Source organism: Pseudophryne corroboree, chromosome 3 (assembly GCF_028390025.1).
Source record: "Pseudophryne corroboree isolate aPseCor3 chromosome 3, aPseCor3.hap2, whole genome shotgun sequence".
Classification (NCBI taxonomy): Eukaryota; Metazoa; Chordata; class Amphibia; order Anura; family Myobatrachidae; genus Pseudophryne; species Pseudophryne corroboree.
Window position 1 is genome coordinate 322,954,826 of NC_086446.1, and position 24,755 is coordinate 322,979,580.

General features: G+C 47.5%; 1 protein-coding gene across 7 annotated transcripts in view; it reads left to right on the plus strand.

The window, feature by feature from the left end:
* The window catches only part of STRADA (STE20 related adaptor alpha), an 81,918-nt gene that overhangs the window by 663 nt on the left and 56,500 nt on the right, over positions 1 to 24,755 (plus strand). For 2 of the 7 annotated variants that reach the window (XM_063959517.1, XM_063959518.1), the window contains exons 1-2: positions 7,624 to 7,688; positions 8,850 to 8,907. The exons of 2 other annotated variants lie outside the window; for them this stretch is intronic. In XM_063959517.1, coding sequence (XP_063815587.1) covers positions 8,878 to 8,907 — 30 coding nt within the window. In that variant the 5' untranslated portion in view covers positions 7,624 to 7,688; positions 8,850 to 8,877. Of the gene's footprint in view, positions 1 to 7,623; positions 7,689 to 8,849; positions 8,908 to 10,742; positions 10,802 to 24,755 lie in introns of those variants that run through there. 3 more of the 7 variants (XM_063959514.1, XM_063959515.1, XM_063959519.1) reach the window with 3 other exon arrangements.

Here is a 24,755-nt window from a genome sequence, read left to right on the forward strand (position 1 = left end):
GTGACCGAGAACCCCAATTGGTGCACCGTGTCCCCTCACATGGCTCGCTTCACTCACCGTGCTGTGGGCAGGTTAATATTCCCAATCGTAGTCCATGTGGATCGTAAAGGATGAAAACGTTTTTAAAAAATATTTTTTTTTTTTAAACCCGTGTTGACCTTTGCCATGTCGACCTAGTGACCATGTCGACCAATAGTGGTCAACCTAATGTCTCGACCTAAAGACTGGATGACGTAGGGAATATAGAATGTAAGCTCCACTGGGGAAGGGACCGATGTGAATGGCCAAATATTCTCTGTAAAGTGCTGCGGAATATGTGTTCGCAATAGAAATAACTGGTGGTAAATAAATAAATAAATATGTATCTGGTTATAATTATCAAAACATCTGGTCTTCACCAAGTCCTAAAATATAATAAATCTCATAAAGGGATGATCCATAATATAATTTAGACTGTGTATGGAACCACAAACAATCCAACATGAAGAACACGTGTAAGTACACCCCATCATGTATTAGCCTGTAGAACCATTTTAAGCAGCTAAACCAGAGGTTCCCAAACTGTGTGCCGTGGCTCCTTGGGGTGCCTCGGGACACTTGCAGGGGTGCCCTGGGTTGGTGGTCCAGGACCAATTTAAATTATTCATGGTCAATATAATAGGCAAAACCAGTGCTGGTGGCTGCCAGTCATAAAATATGTGGCCAAACAGAAGCAAATCTTGTCCCTCACCACACAACTGACCCTAAAGATGACATATAAACGTGATCTACTTAATGTAATATTTCTTTCTAAATTTCTCAATAAGAAATCTTTGGCCTAGGGGTGCCATGAAAAAAATTCTGATATTCTAGGGCGCCGTGATTCAAAAAAGTTTGGAAACCCCTGAGCTAAACCTTGAAATTGCTTTATACCTGCCTTTTGAGAAAGACGCCCTGTTGGCGTTGAAACACGTTAAGGAATATAGGACATTCTACGAGGACCGGTACCGCTGTGTACGTCTATCCCCCACCAGAGCCGTGCACGGGAACCCAGATTGACGGCGGCGGCTCGGGCATCCCAGTCCGCAGCTTCCAACTTACACGGCTCCAGCTACAGCCGCCTCCACACTGCCCGGCAGCACGAGCGTCAGACGGGCCGCTGGTCAGTGCACTTGGCCTGACCTTTGCCACCACTCCGGCTCCATTGGTGGTCGGTCTCCGTGCAGGGGGATACGGAGCTCTTGGATGCGGCAGCGTCTCGGTGAGGACGGCTGAGTCGGGTTCCCCGTGCACCGTAGCACCGCTCTCCATTCATCGCTGAGGCTCTGGTGTTTAACATCTCCCTGGCTAATGGGACAGCACCAGGGAGCAGGAATCGAAAGCTCCTGCCCAGCGATAACAGGTACTTTTATTTCCATTGATTTCAACATTTGCTCATATTGCTCACATTGACTGAATAAACACATCTCAACTCGGGTCACGGGTAACAACCTGTGGGCACGCCACTGTGAGCTATTCGTTTGGCTAATACCCTGCAGTTGCACATTCCAGTGTGTATATATGGTTCTCTGCCCAAACCTGAGACCCCCCGTGATAATATTGGCAATTGAATCCTCATTATATGCCTCCAAGTGCTCCAATCAAATACCAGGTGTTTTGGTATATCACATTGTTTATTAACATTATTGTGATGTTTTAACATTGTATCACACCCCCGGGAGGTTGTTGTATTGTACTTTATTTGTATTTTTATTAAATGTATCTTATTACATGATTGTTAAGCGCCACTTGGTTTTCTTTGGTATTTTTGAAATTGCTTTATGTATGATATCAGCAGTCTCTTATGTTTCAGGGGTTGTGGCCGACTCTTCCTTACAACACTGTGTCAGTGCATTCTTCTTTCATTCTATCTGGGGAACGTTGCAGATTGTGGGTTTAGGCTTAGGAGTATGCACTAAATAGTTAAAACTATTGAAACCACCAGTCCTCAGTCACCTACTGCCTTCTAAGCCTGACACATCAATAGTTAGTCCAAGCGGGGAACGCACACAGGCATTCTGTTTGATTGTCTGCCTCCTGTCCCTGTTGGTACTTTTAACAAATGTTCCTCTCCTAGGGTAGTGGGCCATTGGAGGGGACTCCCCATGTTTAAGCCATTTCTGTGGATTACTTTGTGAAGGTGGTACCTTTTCACAGGGATTTTAAAATTATCAGTTGAAGGCGGTACCTTTTGGGCCTTGTTAATCGGCTTATCCTATTCATCAGACTTCAGTATCCTAGGAAACTAGGTCCATATGATGACTGCCACCAACATTGAGGTCCCAGCAAGGTCCGCACTTCACATATCTGTGCTGGGCACTAACCAGTGTGGTTTCCCACATTAATCTCTTCTTTGACCAGACTTACTCCTCTTGTGGTAGACAGGGGTAGCATGTAGCCCCCCCCCCCCCCCCAGTTTTGTTTACAAGGGTGTCCCTCCCTGTCCTCTGTTTTTCAGTGTCTCACAGTTCCTACTGGAGAGTTGCCTCTCTGTCTAGGAAAAGTAGTGTCTGGTCTTCATTTTAGCTTGAGGGTATGGGGCTCCTACTCATAGCCCTGTACTTCTTTCTGAAAGCTAAGTTCTCTGGTCTTTGAGCCCAACCTCTGTCCCTGGCAGACCAGGTGGGCTATGTCTTTATCCTTTGGTTTGCAGCCCGAGATGTTATGTCTCAAATATTACAGGACTATTATTTTAGTACTTTTGGGTTGAGAGTCTCTTTTGCTCCCTGGAGTGGTCTTCTGTGTCCTCTGTGGAGGTCTAAGAACCACTTTGACGTTGCAGTTCTTGTCTGTCTGAACTGCGGCCCAGTAGTGTTAGCTGGAATTGCCTATGCAGGGCAAGCCCTTCTATTCATTTGTAACTGTTTAGGTTGTCTGCTGCACTCTTCTTGGGAGATGCAGGCCTGTCTAGTGGCATATCCTTTGATTTTATGGGTGGTTGTGCTCCTGCTGTATTGCCATTTGTTGTTATGAACTGATGAAGCTTTCTATAGCCATGCTTGTTTAGTCTAGTGGAACTGTATTGATTGTAACTTTTTTATTTTTCGTGATTATGATTGTGGAAGTGGGGTCAGGCAGATGTCTACTTGATGGCATCTCTGTAGTACCAAAAGGAGGGAGCAATTTTACTATAGGACAACGGATATGAAAGTGTTCTTGGTTAACACTGTCAGCCTAGGTCAGATTTAATTTTTTTTTTTTGTCTTTTCTCCAGTAGCCGTGCTCCCACGCATTCTCAATAGGATGTAAAGAGAAAACGTTCAGGTGGTGCGGGTGGCGCTAGACTGGCCATGAAGATTGTAGTAAATTAAAGTTTTCAAAACTTTAGTGGGCTAGCCTTGGTGAATTCTGTTTAGACCAGATCTGCTTGGGATCAGTTTTACATCAGGAATTGGTGTGGCTGTGGTATCCATGATTTATAAGAAACATGAGTTTATGCTTTCGAGACCATACTTTAAGCAAGACATCAGGTTTTCAGCAAAAAGTCTAGGGTCTGGAAGGCCTTTATAATCCTGGTGCAGGAAAAAGACGTTTCCAACCAGATTTACAGTTGGCTCAGTTCCTTCTGTTTATGTAGGAGGGATGGATGATGGATTTAAGTGCTTCTAGTGTGTCGTCTTTCATAGGAAGCACTTTTACCAAAATTGCAAGGAGTTGTGCCTGCATCCTTCAAACCATCTTCCTGTTGCAGTTTGAATCTGGTCTTGTCCTCTTTTTCAGCATCTTCCTTTCAAATTGCTGGATTCGGTGAGTAAAGTGGTGTTCCTGCTGGCTATGTCCTCAGTACCAAGGGTGTCTGAGCTGGGGCCTCTGTCCGCAGTACCAAGGGTGTCTGAGCTGGGGCCTCTGTCCGCAGTACCAAGGGTGTCTGAACTGGTGCCTCTGTCCGCAGTACCAAGGGTGTCTGAGCTGGGGCCTCTGTCTGCAGTACCAAGAGTGTCTGAGCTGGGGATTCTGTCCGCAGTACCAAGGGTGTCTGAGCTGGGGATTCTGTCCGCAGTACCAATGGTATCTGAGCTGGGGATTCTGTCCGCAGTACCAAGGGTGTCTGAGCTGGGGATTCTGTCCGCAGTACCAAGGGTGTCTGAGCTGGGGCCTCTGTCTGCAGTACCAAGGGTGTCTGAGCTGGGGATTCTGTCCGCAGTACCAATGGTGTCTGAGCTGGGGATTCTGTCCGCAGTACCAATGGTGTCTGAGCTGGGGATTCTGTCCGCAGTACCAATGGTGTCTGAGCTGGGGATTCTGTCCGCAGTACCAAGGGTGTCTGAGATGGGGATTCTGTCCGCAGTACCAAGGGTGTCTGAGCTGGGGCCTCTGTCCGCAGTACCAAGGGTGTCTGAGCTGGGGCCTCTGTCCGCAGTACCAAGGGTGTCTGAGCTGGGGCCTCTGTCCGCAGTACCAAGGGTGTCTGAGCTGGGGCCTTTGTCTTGTAGATTTTCAGTTTATTGTTGTTGTTTTTTTTTTTTTTGTGAGGATTGAGGAACTGATACAGAACTGGATGTAAATTGAGCTTATATTGCTCAAAGGAAGTATGCACAAATAAAATGCATATGTTCGTCCATATGCAGGGTTGTACATATCATTAAGCTGTGACTTGTGTGCGTATGGCTGGTTTTCACCTAGTCAAGATCAATGCGCACTATATTATTTGCAAAATTGATGCTTCTAACAGGGTATTTCAATTACACTCAGGCCTACATAGCCTGCAGTTATGTCTGTATACCTTCACTGTACTTTGCCTATGTGATAATTCCCTGTTCAGGCCTCTTGGGCCGCAATGCACGAAGCAGTGGGTGAGCAGCTGCACTCAGCTAAAGCTTTGTACATTGCTGCTGAAGCTTCTTAAGGTGGGTACACACTGGAAAGATATATCTGCAGATCAATTGATCTGCAGATATATCTATGGATGGATGGGGCAGTGTGCTGTGCATACACACTGCCCGATCCGTCGGGGACTGACGTCGTGAACTGGACGGGCGTGTACACACGCCCGCCCAGTTCAGCTGTCAATCACCGCCGGCCGCCGCAGCATGTGTACGGGCAGTCGGCCGACCGCCGTACACACACAGCGACGAGCCAATGGCCGTCGGCTGTGCTGCGGGGCCGACGCGATACATCTGTGAACGACGGAGTTCACAGACGTATCGGCCGTACACACTGGCCGACGGACCCGTGATATATCGTCCGTTCAAGAGAACGGCCGATATATCGGCCAGTGTGTACGGGCCTTTAGTTTCCGTGAATTGCCTAAGCTTCTTAGTACATTTACAAGGGTTTACTGGTCCAGTGCCTTGATAAAGAGCCTATTAGGCTTGAAACACATTGGCTGCCTATACCACTCAGCTACCAACCTTATTTGAACGATGTGTCATTTAGAGGTCCAGACTCTTCTTGTGACAGCAGGATTGTTACATCTTCCCCATAAGTGGCTTGCCTTGTGACTGATATTGGCTCATTACTTTTTTTTTTTTTTTTTAATGTGTTTTTGTAATATTTTTAGCATTGTGGATTTTTTTTTTTTAATGACTTTTGTGTGGAACTGCTCTATCCTAAGTGGAATTTCTGGCGGGAATATGCTTTAAGCATAAGAAGTTGAAATAAACCTTGATGCACCTGTATTCATCATATCCAATGTGAGTGGGGTACGCCCAATCTCCAATGTGGGATTAAACATACTTTTATATGTTTATCTATATGAGATATACTGTAAGTGGGGTGTGTCCCTTTTTGTTTCCCAGTTAGGGGTTCCACAAAGATACCTCTACGTGCACAGTCTACCTCTGTCTGTGAGTGGGCTTGGTATGTAATGCCGGTGGTCAGGATCCCAGCAGCGAGCACAGTGATTCCCCTCAAGGGCTCGCAGTGCTTCGGGCCTGGTGGTGGGCTTAGCTCGCCACATTATTATATTCCCCCTCGGGTTGTGGTGTGGACCACTACCCGAGTGGGAATACAGGGCTTTGGCCGGGATTCCGACAGGTGTAATTTTTGCCACATGTCGGGATTCCAGCGTTGGTCTCCTGACTGACGGTAAATTAACTGCATCCCCTATGAGTATATGTTCCCCTTTTGCTCTATGTGAAGGTGAAGGATTATTCTGAACCCGATCACTCTATTATTATTGTTGAACACAAATCCGGGTTACATTTACCTAAGGACTCTAGACATACTACACTATTACAATTTTTCCTTGCCTATGTTAACATTCATCAGGAAGGTAACGTCCGAAGCGGATACCACCTCCACCTCTGTCTAAGGAGACATCAGAAGTGTTTGACCACTCATTATCAGTCCATCATCAGAACTTTCCACCCTCAGTCACAAAAGCGGTGGGTTTTACATTTCTTTATTTCATGTATTTGTAGTTTTAAGCGACAGTAAGGATTTCTTATTGTTTACTGTGTTGGCTTTATTGTGGTTCAGGGTGTAGAAGTAAGTAAGTAAGTAATTAATCACAGGCTGCTATAATCTGGAGGCGCTTTTTTTGTCACTACTTCTGAATCATTTCACTGGTTCATTGTGTTTGCTTGCTTTGGACAGAAGCTGTGCACCGTAACTTCTCTATCTTCCTTCACATTCTGACACTTTTGGAGGTCTCCATAGTCCAGTGTCTCCTGATTCGATTATAGAGAAAACATGAGTTTGGGAAGTCCTCTTCACTGATTAATTTAATGCCTAAGGCTGGGTACACAGGTTAGGCTGCAGGGATGGAAGAGGTTAGGGTTAGGCTGCAGAAGGAGGAGGTTACGGTTTAGGCTGCGGAAAGGGTGGGTTAGGGTCAGGGGATATGGTGAAATACTTATATGGAAGCCGTTGGGATTCTTACTATCTGGATCCCTGGTATTTTTGTACCCAACCCTATCAAATGGCCTGTGTTGTTTATATGGCTACTGTAAGTGTTTACTTCCTTTTTCCTGTGTAGTATCTTAGTGTTTTTATGTTTATTGCAGAATGAATAATGAGAAAGTAAGATGTTACTTCATATTTGTCACATTACTATAAACGACTGTTATGCTGAGCATACATGCTCAGATTATCTAGCCTATTTGCCCAATATCGGCTAATTGTACAGATAATTATAGCGTGTATGCGGGTGACCGACCCGAAAATATCAATTGGGCAAGCCGGATCGTCCAGCATGTCCGTCCAACGCTGTATATTGTAAGCTGAAAGTTGTCCGCATTGGGCAGTTTTTGCCCTGCCGCTGCCAATCGACAGACGTTACTGTTACTTCACATGGCAAGAAACAGGGAAATGTCTTGTCCACGGGGCTGGAGCGCAAATATCGTGGCCAATACACTGTAATAACTCACAGTATATGGCCACAATATCTGCAGTGTCCGAGTCTGCCAGATAAAATGCCGGGCATGTTATCTGTACGTGTATGCCCGGCATTACTGACATGTTCAAAAGAAAAAAAAAAAAAGATTTGAATCAGGGTGTACCGCATTGCTACTATCTGGTAAATATTATGAACTGTAAGGGCGGTATCCAATTATTCCCGATCCGTTTTCGGCGTGTGAACATGGACATGATATCTATGATGTTTTGATGTTAAAATAATTATGCTATAATTGTTCTATGGAAATTATTATTTTGTCTTTTGCCTACAGGTTCTAGTTTATGGCATCTGATTAAACATCTGACATAAAGAGGACCCCATGTCTTTTCTTGTAAGTTACCTGTAGGGCACATAATACTACTCCGCCAGAGTGGTTTAATGCACTTTGTTATTTTGGTGGGGCAGTTCAATTGTTTAACTGATGCCCATAATAGAGTTTTCCCCGTCACTTGATGGGGTGGTATGCAATTGTTTGGGCGCCCATTGTTTTCTCTCACTGATTGTGGCAAGAGGTGCCAGGTTTAGCCGCGCAAAAAAGCTAAACCCGACTAAAGTGCTGCTCGCCAAGCAAAAAGTCAAATAGGACACTTTGTGCACATTTCTGCTCGCAGCTTTCTCGAGGGGCTGCGATTAACATGGGTTAACATGTTAATCGGATTAACGTGGGTCGCAACTCGGTGTAAAAAGGGTCCATGAAAAATAATCTGGGTCCAGTGAACCGGAAATCCGAGCTGGGTGGCTACAAGGGTGGGACCTCTGAAGGACTTGTGTATCGGGTTAGTGTGAACTGGTGACCTGCGTCCCGTTAAAGGCATAAGGAGAGCTGGAACACTGGTGCTTGAAGATGATAGGCCTTATTCAGCTCACATCGCAAACGCAATTTCTGAGCTAAGGTTGCAGCGCGCGTGCACATGTCCCATCCTGCATATGCGCAGTTAATACGGTCATCTCGCAATCGGGCAGAGGCATTTGCGGGGCAGACGTGGGTGTTTGTGAACCGTTGTGGGGGCGACGCAGGGAAACCTGGCGTGTCGGCTGCATTTTCGGGGTGGCTTCACATGCAGCCGCTCAGATAAAAAAAAATGGCGGCAGGACTTGCTGCGCCGGCAGGAAGCTTCCCTAGTTTCTGAGACCATGCACTAATTGCGGTGCGATCACTGTTAGAGCGTGGTCGCAGTTGGTGGGCAGCAGGTAGCATGCTGGGCGGCCTTACCCTGCAATGGGCGGACCCCAGCATGCAAAAGAACTGATTGCAAATTCTGCTTATTAGCAGAATTTGCAATCCATACTGAATAGGGTCTGTTATCTGCTCCAAGCACTGGCAGAACAGAAACACTGCAGTGGAAACAAGCTCTGACCCGGGTTGGAACCGTGTTCCAAAACCAGGGTCAGACCCGGGATTTCGCTGGAAAAGGGGTATTTGTCTCCTAATAGATACACTTGTTATCTTTTAATACTTTCTTGCTGTAAGGATTATCATTTGTTTTAACAGCGCTGGGTTTCAGACCGAATCCTTGTTGATGGCTTTAGGGAGTTGGAGTTTTTTGGAGGTAAGTAGTTTTCCATCTTTATCGGTTCCTGCTTTGGGGTGTAAATGTATGCTCTGACAGTCTCTGCCTTTATGCACCTGGGCATATAGTTACATCCTAGTGTCATCAGAGCCACATTTGCTCACCTGAGCTAGAACTGTACTTCTGCTGACAGCTGCTGGTTCCTGTATAGTGACAGGCAGGGCCGGCGACAGGGGTGGTCAAAGGGGACAACTGTACCGGGCCCCAAGGATCAAGGGGGCCCCAAGTATATGCTAAGTACCCGGCAGGGATGTGAGCCGCCTTGTCCAAATATGGCATCGAGCTGTAGGTGTTGTGGCCACGGCCTCAGAGTGATAGGAGCCTCTCACACACAGTGACTGTGCGGAGCGAATATGTGTCCGCTCTTCCGGTTCTGCTCTGTTGCAGTTAAGGGACGTGGCAGCAGCTCCACTGGCCTGGATTCCCGTGCCCTGCACTGGCCTCTTCTGGTAGGGTCTGCTGTGTGGTGTTCGGGTCTGGGGAGTGCAGCACAGGTGAGTCTCTTCCCTTGGTGAGGGGATACAGGGCTTTGGGGTGGGCTGGGGAAGATGGGAATGCAGCTTGGAGTCATTGGGGAGAGACAGACTGTGGGGTGTGTGGGAGGAAGGAGAGAGGGAGACGCAGACTGTGGTGTGTAGGGCGGAGGAAGGAGAGCTATACATATTTATATATTTGTATAAATACACACCAGATTTCTGTTGCTGGCCCTGGTGATAGGAACCATGGTTCCTTCCCAGGCATACAGTATGTCCCAACAAACACTGGCCTAGAAGTCACTGTATAATCATTCTCTTTGTATTTAAAGCAAAAAGTAAATTGGTAATAAAGCAAACAAAACAAAAACGCTTGCACATTTATATAACCATGGAGATGGTATCGGGATCCCGGTGCTTGGGATGCTGGCATAATACTGACTGCGTCATCCCGATGCTCAGGATCCCGACACCTAAGTATTGCATCCCTAATCCCCAAACCCCCTAACCCTCCTTTTCCACAGCCTAACCCTAACCCCTTCCTACCCGCAGCCTAAACCTAACCCTCCCCCCTCCAAAGTCTAACCATAAACCTCTCCCCCCCCCCCCCCCCCCCCCTCCCCAGCTTACCTCTCTGCAGCCCCGGCAAAACCTCATTCGGATACGCAGCACTCGGGATCCCGGTGCCGGGATTATCATCAATGTCAGGATCCCGGCGCCGGCATTTCGAGCGGTGTTGGGATCCCGGTGTCGGTATTTCAACTGTCAGGATCCCAAACCGTGTATGGTAACACTTATTAGTTGGTGCTTTCCTTTTCCTATGATATCCGTATTGCAAAAGAGCTGTGTATCTGACTATGCTACCAGAAGAGAAAGTTATATTTGTCAATAGAAAGAAAATAATTAAATGTGTATTCATCTTGGTGTACTATAAAATTAAAAAGATTACTCCTGGGGAAATAAAACATTGAATCAGTGTAGTTGGGTTAAACATCGGGGATGGGGGTGTAAACAGGTCAAAGTCTGCAAAAAGTGCAGATTTTACTGTGGGATTTAAAACAACAACTTTTTAAACTTGTCCTCAGGTTGTGCCTGTTAAAAATCAAAGGTCTTGGAAGGGTTAAAATATATGGAAAATCTCTCCTATTCATATTTCCTTTTCGTTTTTTGTTTTGATGGACCTAATTCCCAGATTCTCTTTAACCTGTTCCTTTCCATAGAGCTTGCAGTGTACTACTTTGCATGCAATCATTTGTCTGTCTAATATGCTGTACAATTAATGGATGTTAATGAGGCAAGGAGGCGGTCGCATTTTATATCTTATTAATGTGCTGTTTTAAGCTGAGCGGATCCTCCTCTCCCTTCCTCCAGACTCGCATATAGGGGACTCTCGAAGGAAAGTAAGTGAGACTTTGTCTCTGCACCATGTGTCCGTATGTGTTGCATGGAGGCATTTTGATGTGGGGCAGAGTTTTATCCCTAGCACTTTGGTCAAATGTGTGGCAAGCCTGAACTGCCATGACACTGTACCTTAAATATGTTTTGACCATTGTTAAAATGATTCTTGTACTAATTCCTATTCCGCAAAATGTCAGATCTTTAAATGATCCTTTTCCACACTTTTAGTTCTACATATATTTATTAGTTTTCATTCTTGACTCTACAGTATAGGACTTTCAGGGGTTTATATAGAGGTTTGAGAGACTGGGACACATTATATCCTGAGCAGTACAGTTAATCAAGTGGTGCCTGTGAGTAAGATTATTGAAGAACACCACAGGGAACTTTTTGCCTTTACAGTGGCAGTATAATACACTATCTTGACAAAAGTGATTGGACTTTGACCGCAAATTGATCAACCAGGTTATTATTAATGTCAGTACTTTGTAGGTCCACACCCTCTTGGCAAACTGTCCACAAATTCCTGGACAACAGCAGGCGGTATGTTTTGCCATTCCGCCTTAAGAACACTGACCAACTGTTACACACTGAAGAAGATTGAGTCGTCCTAGAACGCACCTGTCACTCCAGTTCTACCCAGAGGTTCTCAACGTGGTTAAGATCTGGACTCTTAAGCTGCCAGTCCATCTGGGTTACCGAATTTTCTATATACCAGTTTGCCCTGGAAACATGACAGATGGCATTGTCTTCCTAAAAAAAAAAAAAAGTGTCATTTCCGTAGAACTGCGATAATGTCGAGAGCAGCGATATCGAGAACCTCTCTATACTTCTCAGAGTTAATGTGACCATGCCTTACAACAAGTGGACCCATGCCAAACCAGCTAAACGGCCCCACAGCATAATGCCACCACCTCCATGCTTTACTGTAGGTACTGTACACTCTGGCACTCCTAACATCCGCAATTCTTCTCACACTCGTACCTCCGACCGAGCAGCCTATGATGATCCCCTTTTCAAACTCTGTAAGCTCCTTCCGGCAAGCCATTTTGTTAGCAAATGAACTAATCAGTGCCCCTCTACCCATTTTATACCTTCACAAACACTTGACTGCTGCAGGAGCACACCATTAGGCTTGTGCAGGGTTGTCCTATCACTTTTGTCAACATAGTATAGTGTGTAGTCCTATCATATGACTGCTAATGCTGGCACACAATGTGATACTGAAGCACAAATTGTGTGGTTGGCCCAAGATTGCAGCATGTGTGACTACTTGCCTAATGTTAATAGTATTAAGCATATTCACAAAGTAAAATGGTGCTGGAAGTTATCCAGCCATTGCAACATTGATCTCTTTATTCACACCAAGTATTAGGGTTGGCCTAAGTGTAGCTAGCTCTACATAATGTGTGGGCAATTTCCACAAAATACATCACCCTTTTAGCTTCCTGATCTTTTCAGCCATGCTTTTATGTTATAGGTTTCATTTGCATATTTCTGTGGCCCTAGGTTACAGCCACAAAGCTGCTTTTTGGATACATTATTGGGAACACTTACTGTAAGAGCTATGTCATACTAGAGGGAAAAAAATGTAAGCAATATATAAATATATGGATAAAAGCACAGAGAGAAGACCAAATATAACCATGTATTTAATAAAAGTTGCAGGAGGGTACATAAAATTCAATGACGTTACTTGGAGGTGGGTAATCCCTTTCCTCCATCACAATGATTCCCCTTTATAACTGCATGAGGTTTGGTAAAGTGACAGATTCGTACATCTCTGGCTGCTGGGATCAGACTGTGGAGCTCACATGAGTGCTGTCTGTATTGTACCTTTATGACGTCTGTCATCTCATTTTCATGGACCCTCAGCATTTCTGAGCTCACAGTTGTATTAACAAGGGCTGTACTAGTGACATTGTGTTGAAGTTTTGATCTTGTGTAAGAAACAAAATAGACCCTTCATGGTCTTTCTTTATACATCTGCAGTGCTAGTACTGGTACAAATTGGTCCTTTGAGAACTGCTTCTATCACCTTCTACTCTCATTAGTTGACTGTGTATAAATGAGAAAAATGAGCATGTTCTACAACTGTTAAACATTACATTTTCTGTGGTAGTCAGTTATAATGATGATACCTTGTATGCGAGATCAGTATTTGGCACCTTGTGTATATCTGGTGTGTGTGTACTGTAGCCAGCACAGCACCATGGGTTCCATTCTGACCAGGGCCGGTCTATGTGGAGATTGTTCTCCTCACAGCATGTATTCAGTAAAGCCTCACAGCTTGGGTTTCTTTTTTATCGGTGTATTCACAGTGGCCAATTACAGGTCACTACAATGTATTATTATGCATATGCTCACTGGGTACGTACTGTATAAGCAGGAGTATTGTAATTAGAGCAGATACAGTAGCAGGCGTATTGTTACTAGAGCAGATCCCACGGGATGCACACAGCAGAAATAGGTGTACTGTCACTAGAGCAGATACACACCGTAGAAGCAGGTGGATTTTCCCTAGAGCAGATCCCACCAGATACACACTGTAGAAGCAGGTGGATTTTCCCTAGAGCAGATCCCACCAGATACACACCGTAGAAGCAGGTGGATTTTCCCTAGAGCAGATCCCACCAGATACACACTGTAGAAGCAGGTGGATTTTCCCTAGAGCAGATCCCACCAGATACACACCGTAGAAGCAGGCATATTGTCCTAGAGCAGATCCCACCAGATACACACTGTAGAAGCAGGTGGATTTTCCCTAGAGCAGATCCCACCAGATACACACCATAGAAGCAGGCATATTGTCCTAGAGCAGATCCCACCAGATACACACCGTAGAAGCAGGCGTATTGTCCTAGAGCAGATCCCACCAGATACACACCGTAGAAGCAGGTGTATTGTGTCTGGAGCAGATCCCACCAGATACACACCGTAGAAGCAGGTGTATTGTGTCTGGAGCAGATCCCACCAGATACACACCGTAGAAGCAGGCATATTGTCCTAGAGCAGATCCCACCAGATACACACACACACACACCGTAGAAGCAGGTGTATTGTCCTAGAGCAGATCCCACCAGATACACACTGTAGAAGCAGGTGGATTTTCCCTATAGCAGATCCCACCAGATACACACCATAGAAGCAGGCATATTGTCCTAGAGCAGATCCCAGCAGATACACACCGTAGAAGCAGGCGTATTGTCCTAGAGCAGATCCCACCAGATACACACCGTAGAAGCAGGTGTATTGTGTCTGGAGCAGATCCCACCAGATACACACCGTAGAAGCAGGCGTATTGTCCTAGGGCAGATCCCACCAGATACACACCGTAGAAGCAGGTGTATTGTGTCTGGAGCAGATCCCACCAGATACACACTGTAGAAGCAGGCGTATTGGCACTAGAGCAGATCCCGCCAGATACAGCAGAAATAGGTGTATTGTCACTAGAGCAGACACAGAGCAGAAGCAGGCGTATTGTGTCTAGAGCAGATGCCGCCAGATACACACCGTAGAAGCTGGCGTATTGTGTCTGGAGCAGATCCCACCAGATGCACACCATAGAAGGAGGCATATTGGCACTAGAGCAGATCCTGGCAGATACAGCAAAAATAGGTGTTTCTGCTGCGGGGTACACTGGGCTCCACAAGGATGGACAATGGGGTGTAGAGTAGGATATTGATCCGAGGCACCAACAGGCTCAAAGCTTGGACTGTTCCCAGAATGCACAGCGCCGCCTCCTCTATAACCCTGCCTCCCTGCACAGGAGCTCAGTTTTGTAGTTGGTGCTGCAGTAAGTAGGCACTTAACAGAGGTGCTGCTCCAGGCAGCCCTAAGAAGAGCTTTTTTATGAAGAAAAAGTGAAGACTTCAAGGGCAGCAGCGGTGGTAAATGTCAGAAGACTAGTGTTCACTCTAGGAGTGAAAAGGAGCATGGCGCCGGACTCCGTCCGAAACGGGGGGGCGGCCACGCAAATTAGGGGGCGTGGCCACGTCTACGGCATTTTAGGGGGCGGTGCGGCCCACAGATGCTACTATAGAGAGCGTCTGTGGCCGGCGACGTCACTGTTGGGGGCTTGCCCAGCACCTCCGTCGGTGCTGGGCTTCCCCCAGCTCTCTCCCAATGCGTGAATGGATGCCGCGCGCATGCGCACGGCATCTATACACGCCGGGAGGGCTGGAAGCGGACGGCTGTTCTAGCAGGGCGCCGCAAAAGGGGCAGGGCGGGTTTTGCCTGCTAAAAAACGGGCAGGGCGCGGCGCCCTGCTAAAACAGCCTAGAGTGAACACTACAAGACATTCACTGCTGCAGCTCCAGCTCTCCCCAGCGGCGCTGTACACTCCCGAGCCCTGGTTGCCGGGTAACTACAGCAGGAGGCTTCGGTTTTCTTCACTTCAGGCACACACGACGGGGGCTCTCCGGGATCGCGTGGCCGCGCTTCGGGGGATGTGGTGGGACCCAGTCTTTATCGCGATCCGGCGCGGTCAGTGAGAGGCGGGCCGCGCGCGCTGGTGGTGGACACTGTGGCAGTACAGGCGATCCCACTAGATCACCAGGGCATGGGCGCAGGTCAGGTTTTCTCTCTAAACCAGTTTAATAAGAGCCCACAGTACCCAGTGGTTTTTCCAGCAGGGGGATACGGCTTGGACATGAAGCCCCTCCCCCAGCCCCAGGGCACCATTTCCCGCAAATGTTCCCGCCCTGGAGCTGCATATCTGTCTTTCCCTCACTCCCTGTCAGTGTCTGGGCGCCATTATCCCTCAGCTTCACTGTTCCTGGGACTGCTTGGGCAAATCCTCCTGTGTAAAGCCGCCTGGTTGTCAGTGCTGTGACTTTACATAACACTTAAGTATTCTACCTGCCTTTTTAGACAGTGCTGGTTAAGAAAGAGTGCATTTAGTCAGGGTTTTCTAGTACAATTACCCTGTGATATACATCCAGTTCTTACTGTGTAGTGTTATATCTATTGACTATATAGCTATATATATAAGCTAGTCCAGTGCAGTATTATTGTCAGTAATAACCTCTGCATTGTACAAACTGTGACTGTGTGTGCATTAGATAGCTGAGTGGTGTCCATTTCGTGTCTTATACTCAACCTGCTATCCCTATATTCTATAACCTGAGGGGGCTTGGTGCGTCAGGTTTTATATTGATATAGAAAACAATATACAAAATAGGTGGGCGCTATCTTAAGTTATACTTTGCTCAAAGAAAAAAGCATTAATTTTCTTGCAGCCCACAAATAGGGGATCTGGGGGTCCACCAATAATATACAGAACAAGAAACAAGATTTTGTGGGCGCACTAAAAAAATACTTTGATTACGGCTGCTGGTTTTGTAAATCACAATTTTAATCACAAAATGTTTATTTAAAAATTACAATTTATAATCCTTACACACCGTAAGAACAACTAGATGGAGCTAGACACGTGTCTTAAAAAAACTTGCCAATATGGTATAATTTGCTGGTTAGTTACATGAATTTGCATGCACTGAAAATTTATGGCCACTGATTATTACTGCACATAAAGCTCAAGCAGGATGTTAGTATAGCATAGCAAGGCAGTTCTTATATTTGTAAGCCTGTTTATACTTCACCAATGTGAAGCTAATCCTGCAGAGTCCACTGAAGTATGGGAACGTAAAAGTCCTCTGAACTGGTGGTATCCACACTCGTGCTTAATAGCCCATATCCAGGAATTATAGGTAATTGTCACTAACCAGTTCCAGAACTGCCGCTCTGCGGCGGCTCCCCCGGGCTTTAGCCTGTAGCTGAATGTTGGAGCCTTTTGAGCCACAAGTTACCGGGGCTAGAGGGCAGGTTCGACCACAGGAGATGCTGAATCGCCGCGTTCCGCGGCTTCCGGGTTCGGGGCTTTCGGCTTCCGGCTGCGTTCCACCTGCGTTCCACTGACGTGTGTAGGTCAACTGACGCGTTTCTCTGCCTCTAAAGGGGCGGTTTCATCAGAGGTTAGTGACAATTACCTATAATTCCTGGATATGGGCTATTAAGCACGAGTGCGGATACCACCAGTTCAGAGGACTTTTACGTTCCCATACTTCAGTGGACTCTGCAGGATTAGCTTCACATTGGTGAAGTATAAACAGGCTTACAAATATAAGAACTGCCTTACTATACTAACATCCTGCTTGAGCTTTATGTGCAGTATTAATCAGTGGCCATAAATTTTCAGTGCATGCATGCAAATTCATGTTTAACTAACCAGCAAATTATACAATATTGGCAAGTTTTTTTTAAGACACGTGTTTAGCTCCATCTAGTTGTTCTTACGGTGTGTAAGGATTATAAATTGTAATTTTTAAATAAACATTTTGCGATTAAAATTGTGATTTACAAAACCAGCAGCCGCAATCAAAGTATTATTTTAGTGCACCCACAAAATCTTGTTTCTTGTTCTTTATAATGATATAGGATTTTCACAAAGATATACTTTAATACGTATTTTTCTCTGTGATTTAGTCACCATATCTCCTTTTTCTCTGACGTCCTAGTGGATGCTGGGGACTCCGTAAGGACCATGGGGGAATAGACGGCTCCGCAGGAAACTGGGCACACTAAAAGAAAGATTTGGTACTACCTGGTGTGCACTGGCTCCTCCCTCTATGCCCCTCCTCCAGACCTCAGTTGGATTTCTGTGCCCGGCCGAGCTGGATGCACACTAGGGGCTCTCCTGAGCTCCTAGAAAGAAAGTATATGTTAGGTTTTTTTATTTTACAGTGAGACCTGCTGGCAACAGGCTCACTGCAACGAGGGACTAAGGGGAGAAGAAGCGAACCTACCTGCTTGCAGCTAGCTTGGGCTTCTTAGGCTACTGGACACCATTAGCTCCAGAGGGATCGACCGCAGGACCCGTCCTTGGTGTTCGTTCCCGGAGCCGCGCCGCCGCCCCCCTTACAGAGCCAGAAGCATGAAGATGGTCCGGAAAATCGGCGGCAGAAGACTTCAGTCTTCACCAAGGTAGCGCACAGCACTGCAGCTGTGCGCCATTGCTCCTCATACACACTTCACACTCCGGTCACTGAGGGTGCAGGGCGCTGGGGGGGGGGGGGCGCCCTGAGCAGCAATAAAAACACCTTGGCTGGCAAAATAATCACAATATATAGCCCCAGAGGCTATATATGTGATAATTACCCCTGCCAGAATCCATTAAAAAGCAGGAGAAAAGTCTGCGAAAAAGGGGCGGAGCTATCTCCCTCAGCACACTGGGCGCCATTTTCTCTTCACAGTGCAGCTGGAAGACAGCTCCCCAGGCTCTCCCCTGTAGTTTTCAGGCTCAAAGGGTTAAAAAGAGAGGGGGGCACTAAATTTAGGCGCAATATTGTTTATACAAGCAGCTATTGGGGAAAATTCACTCAGTGATAGTGTTAATCCCTACATTATATAGCGCTCTGGTGTGTGCTGGCATACTCTCTCTCTGTCTCCCCAAAGGGCTGTGTGGGGTCCTGTCCTCAGTCAGAGCATTCCCTGTGTGTGTGCGGTGTGTCGGTACGGCTGTGTCGACATGTTTGATGAGGAGACTTATGTGGAGGCGGAGCAGATGCCGATAAATGTGATGTCGCCTCCTGTGGGGCCGACACCAGAGTAGATGGATAGGTGGAAGGTATTAACCGACAGTGTCAACTCCTTACATAAAAGGCTGGATGACGTAACAGCTGTGGGACAGCCCGCGCCTGCCCAGGCGTCTCAAAGGCCATCAGGGGCTCAAAAAACGCCCGTTACCTCAGATGGCAGACACAGATGTCGACACGGAGTCTGACTCCAGTGTCGACGAGGTTGAGACATATACACAATCCACTAGGAACATCCATTGCATGATCTCGGCAATAAAAATTGTGTTACACATTTCTGACATTACCCTAAGTACCACATAAAAGGGGTTTTATGTTTGGGGAGAAAAAGCAGCCGGTGTTTTGTTCCCCCATCAGATGAGTGAATGAAGTGTGTGAAGAAGCGTGGGTTCCCCCGATAAAAAAAAATTACTGCTGGCGTACCCTTTCCCGCCAGAGGGTAGGTCACGTTGGGAGATATCCCCTAGGGTGGATAAGGCGCTCACACGTTTGTCATAAAAGGTGGCACTGCCGTCTTAGGATACGGCCACTTTGAAGGAGCCTGCTGATAAAAAGCAGGAGGCTATCCTGAAGTCTGTATATACACACTCAGGTATTATACTGAGACCTGCAATTGCCTCAGCATGAATAGTGCTGCTGCAGCAGGGTCTGATACCCTGTCAGATAATATTAATACCCTAGACAGGGAGAATATGGTGCTAACATAGAGCATATTAAAGACGTAGTCTTATATATGAGGGATGCACAGAGGGATATTTGCCGGCTGGCGTCCAGAATAAATGCAAGGTCCATTCTGCCAGGAGGGTATTAGAGACCCGGCAGTGGACAGGTGATGCTGACTTTAAAAGGCACATGGAGATTCTGCCTTATAAGGGTGAAGAATTGTTTGGGGATGGTCTCTGGGACCTCGTATCCACAGCAACAGCTGGGAAGAAAAATTTCTACCTCAGGTTTCCTCACACCCTAAGGAAGCACTGTATTATCGGGTACAGTCCTTTCGGCTTCAGAATAGCAAGGGGGCCAAAGGCGCTTCCTTTCTGCACAAGGGAAGAAGGAAAAAGCTGCACAGACAGCCAGTTCCCAGGATCAAAAATCTTCCCCCGCTTCCTCTGAGTCCACAGCATGACGCTGGGGCTCCACAGACAGGTGCGGTGGGGGCGCGTCTCGGGAACTTCAGGGACCAGTGGGCTTGCCCACATGTGAATCACTGGGTTCTGCAAGTAGTATCACAGGGATACAAGCTGGAGTTCGAGGCGACTCCCCCTCGCCGTTACCTCACATCAGCCTTGCCTGCTGCCCTCGGATATAGGGAGTTAGTACTGGCGGCAATTCACAAGCTGTACTTCCAGCAGGTGAAATCAAGGTACCCCTCCTTCAACAAGGCCGGGGTTACTATTCCAAAAATGTTGTGGTACCGAAACCAGACGGTTCGGTGAGACCCATTCTAAAATTGAAATCCTTGAACACTTATATACGAAGGTTCAAGTTCAAAATGGAATCGCTCAGGGCGATTATTGCAAGCCTGGAGAATTTCAGGGTATCACTGGACATCAAGGATGCTTACCTGCATGTCCCTATAAGCCCTCCTCACCAGGAGTACCTCAAAATTGTGGTACAGGATTTTCATTACCAATTCCATACGTTGCCGTTGGTCTGTCCCCGGCACCGAGGGTATTTACCAAGGTAATGGCCGAAAGAATTATCCAGTACTTGGACAATCTCCTTATAAAGGCGAGGTCCAGGGAGCAGTTGTTGTCAGAGTAGCACTATCTCGGGAAGTGCTACAACAGCACGGCTGGATTCTGAATATTCCAAAGTCGCAGCTGGTTCCTACGACGCATCTACTGTTCCTGGGGATGGTTCTGGACACAGAACAGAAAAAAGTGTTTCTCCCGCAGGAGAAAGCCAAGGAGCTGTCATCTCTAGTCAGAGGCCTCCTGAAACCAAAACAGGTGTCGGTGCATCACTGCACGCGAGTCCTGGGAAAATTGGTAGCTTCCTACGAAGCAATTCCATTCGGCAGGTTCCATGCAAGAACTTTTCAGTGGGACCTCTTGGACGGGATCGCATCTTCAGATGCATCGGCTAATAACCCTGTCTCCAAAGACCAGGGTGTCTCTGCTGTGGTGGCTGCAGAGTGCTCATCTTCTAGAGGGCCGCAGATTCGGCATATAGGACTGGGTCCTGGTGACCACGGATGCCAGCCTTCAAGGCTGGGGGGCAGTCACACAGGGAAGAAATTTCCAAGGACTTTGGTCAAGTCAGGAGTCGTCCCTACACATAAATATTCTGGAACTGAGGGCCATTTACAATGCCCTAAGTCAGGCAAGACCCCTGCTTCAAAACCAGCCGGTACTGATCCAGTCAGACAACATCACGGCAGTCGCCCATGTAAACCGACAGGGCGGCACAAGAAGCAGGATGGCGTGGCAGAAGCCACAAGGATTCTCCGATGGGCGGAAAATCACGTCTTAGCACTGTCAGCAGTGTTCATTCCGGGAGTGGACAACTGGGAAGCAGACTTCCTCAGCAGACACGACCTACACCCGGGAGAGTGGGGACTTCATCCAGAAGTCTTCAAACTGTTGGTAAACCGTTGGGAAAGGCCACAGGTGGACATGATGGCGTCCCGCCTCAACAAAAAGCTAAAGAGATATTGCGCCAGGTCAAGGGACCCTCAGGCAATAGCTGTGGACGCTCTAGTGATACCGTGGGTGTACCAGTCGGTTTATGTGTTCCCTTCTCTGCCTCTCATACCAAAGGTACTGAGAATAATAAGAAGGCGAGGAGTAAGAACGATACTCGTGGTTCCGGATTGGCCAAGAAGAGCTTGGTACCCAGAGCTTCAAGAAATGATATCAGAGGACCCATGGCCTCTACTGCTCAGACAGGATCTGCTACAGCAGGGGCCCTGTCTGTTCCAAGACTTCCCGCGGCTGCGTTTGACGGCATGGCGGTTGAATTCCGGATCCTAAAGGAAAAGGGCATTCCGGAGGAAGTCATTCCTACGCTGATAAAAGCCAGGAAAGAAGTAACTGCAAACCATTATCACCGCATTTGGCGAAAATATGTTGCGTGGTGTGAGGCCAGGAAGGCCCCTACAGTGGAATTTCAGCTGGGTCGTTTTCTGCACTTCCTACAGTCAGGAGTGACTATGGGCCTAAAATTGGGTTCCATTAAGGTCCAGATTTCGGCTCTGTCGATTTTCTTCCAGAAAGAACTGGCTTCACTGCCTGAAGTTCAGACTTTTGTAAAGGGAGTGCTTCATATTCAGCCCCCTTTTGTGCCTCCTGTGGCACCTTGGGATCTCAATGTGGTGTTGAGTTTCCTAAAATCACATTGGTTTGAACCACTTAAAACCGTGGATCTCAAATATCTCACGTGGAAAGTGGTCATGTTATTGGCCTTGGCTTCGGCCAGGCGTGTGTCAGAATTGGCGGCTTTGTCATGTAAAAGCCCTTATCTGATTTTCCATATGGATAGGGCAGAATTGAGGACTCGTCCCCAGTTTCTCCCTAAGGTGGTATCCGTTTTTCACTTGAACCAACCTATTGTAGTGCCTGCGGCTACTAGGGACTTGGAGGATTCCAAGTACCTGGACGTAGTCAGGGCCTTGAAAATTTATGTTTCCAGGACGGCTGGAGTCAGGAAAACTGACTCGCTTTTTATCCTGTATGCACCCAACAAAATAGGTGCTCCTGCTTCTAAGCAGACTATTGCTCGCTGGATTTATAGCACAATTCAGCTGGCGCATTCTGCGGCTGGATTGCCGCATCCTAAATCAGTGAAAGCCCATTCCACAAGGAAGGTGGGCTCATCTTGGGCGGCTGCCCGAGGGGTCTCTGCTTTACAACTTGGCCGAGCTGCTACTTGGTCAGGGGCAAACACGTTTGCTAAATTCTACAAATTTGATACCCTGGCTGAGGAGGACCTTGAGTTCTCTCATTCGGTGCTGCAGAGTCATCCGCACTCTCCCGCCCGCTTGGGAGCTTTGGTATAATCCCCATGGTCCTTACGGAGTCCCCAGCATCCACTAGGACGTCAGAGAAAATAAGATTTTACTCACCGGTAAATCTATTTCTCGTAGTCCGTAGTGGATGCTGGGCGCCCATCCCAAGTGCGGATTGTCTGCAATACTTGTATATAGTTATTGCCTAACTAAAGGGTTATTGTTGAGCCATCTGTTGAGAGGCTCAGTTGTATTTCATACTGTTAACTGGGTTAAATATCACGAGTTATACGGTGTGATTGGTGTGGCTGGTATGAGTCTTACCCGGGATTCAAAATCCTTCCTTATTGTGTCAGCTCTTCCGGGCACAGTATCCTAACTGAGGTCTGGAGGAGGGGCATAGAGGGAGGAGCCAGTGCACACCAGGTAGTACCAAATCTTTCTTTTAGTGTGCCCAGTCTCCTGCGGAGCCGTCTATTCCCCCATGGTCCTTACGGAGTCCCCAGCATCCACTACGGACTACGAGAAATAGATTTACCGGTGAGTAAAATCTTATTATCTCTGCTAGTGCTGACTACACTGCGCAGGGGTTTGGGTAAGAGGTATTGTGCTGCTGCCAATTGTACTGTGTTACCTGATACTGCAAGTTATATCATGTCTGCTTCTGAGGGTAACGGTTCTGGGGCTGAACACACTGCCGGTGTTGCTGAAGCCACCGATCCCTATGAGGGGAATATAGCAGCTGTGGGCTCTGGTTCTGGGGGCTCCTTGCCCCCCAGTGGGACTGTGGCAACGGAGGCTTTTTCCACGCTTCTGCATATGCTAGTTCATAAACTAACACCCCCTAGGGGACCCCCAATGCCGGTACAACCGTATGTGGTCCCTGCAGCTAACCCGCCGTGGGCGGATGATTTATCTGTTCAATTGAAGAAGTTGAACCAGTCCCTGACTACTAAAAAGTCTGACCATCGCTCGCCTAAGTCCAAGGGGTCCTCTAAGCGAGCGCTTGTCTCCTCACAATCCACTGCTGTCACTGACACCTCATCTGATGAAGTCGGCACTTACACTGAACCCACGGGGAGGATAGTTCACATGTGGATGTTCCTTATTTTTTGGAGGCTATTAAGTTAATTCTACAGATTACGGATGATCCCGAGCCATCCGTCCCTCCTAAGAAACCTGATAGGTTCAAGCGTCAGAAGGTGGTTAAACAAGTTTTACCTCACTCTGATCACCTAGTGGATATACGTCAGGAACCCTGGGAAAACCCGGGTACGAAGTTTGTGCCTCAAAAGAAGATGCTGGCTCGCTATCCCCTCGCGCCAGAGCTGTCTAAAAATTGGGAAACGCCTCCTCCAGTGGACTCACATGTGGCCAGGATGGTGGTTTCCTCTGCTCTGCCTGTCACTACCGTCACGTCTCTAAAAGAGCCTACGGATAAACGTGTGGAGGGTTGTCTTAAAGCGATTTACACCCTCACGGGTGCTGCACAAAGGCCCACTATTGCAGCTACATGGGCTGCAGAGGCTATAGAAGCATGGTCCTTGGAGTTAGAAGCTGAAATCTCCTCGGACCATGCTAGACAATGCTCATCATATATTGTCACAGCTTCTCGCTATATTAAAGAGGCGGCTTCTGATGCCGGTATCCTAGCAGCCAAGGCCTCTACTACGTCGGTACTGGCTCGCCGGATATTGTGGCTGAGATCCTGGTCTGTGGATCTGGACTCTAGAAAAACCCTGGAGGTACTCCCTTTCAAGGGAGATATTTTGTTTGGGGAGGACTTAGATAATATAGTGGCTAACTTGGCTACTGCCAAAACTGCCTGTCTGCCAAGTACCGCTCCTTCTGTGTCAAAGGCTAAAGGTACTTCCTTTCGTCCTTCAGGTAAAGCAAAAGGTCAGGCGTACAACAAGCAGGCCCGCACTTCCAAACCTGGTAAGCCGAAGCCAAAAGAGCCTGGGCGGCCCAGCTTCCAAGGCCGATAAGCCTGCCGCATGACGGGGCGGGCCTCCCCCTGGAGGATCCCAGGGTGGGGGGCCGGCTTCTAGGGTATACCCAGGAATGGTTGAAAACCACTTCAGATGCCTGGGTACGGGAAGTCGTCACTCGAGGTTATGCCATAGCCTTCAAAAACCGCCCCCCTCATCGATTTTGCCAGACAGACGTCCCGTCGGACCAGAAAAAGGCAAACACTCTGCATTCGGTGGTACAGACCCTCCTGGATACAGGAGTCATAGTACAGGTGCCTCTTGTGCAGAGGGGCTGGGGGTACTATTCTCCGCTGTTTCTAGTTCCGAAACCGAATGGGTCCTCCCGGCTCATTCTCAACCTCAAGGCATTGAACAGGTTTGTGAAGGTTTCCAAGTTCCGTATGGAAACCCTTCACTCTATAGTTCTAGCCTTGGAACC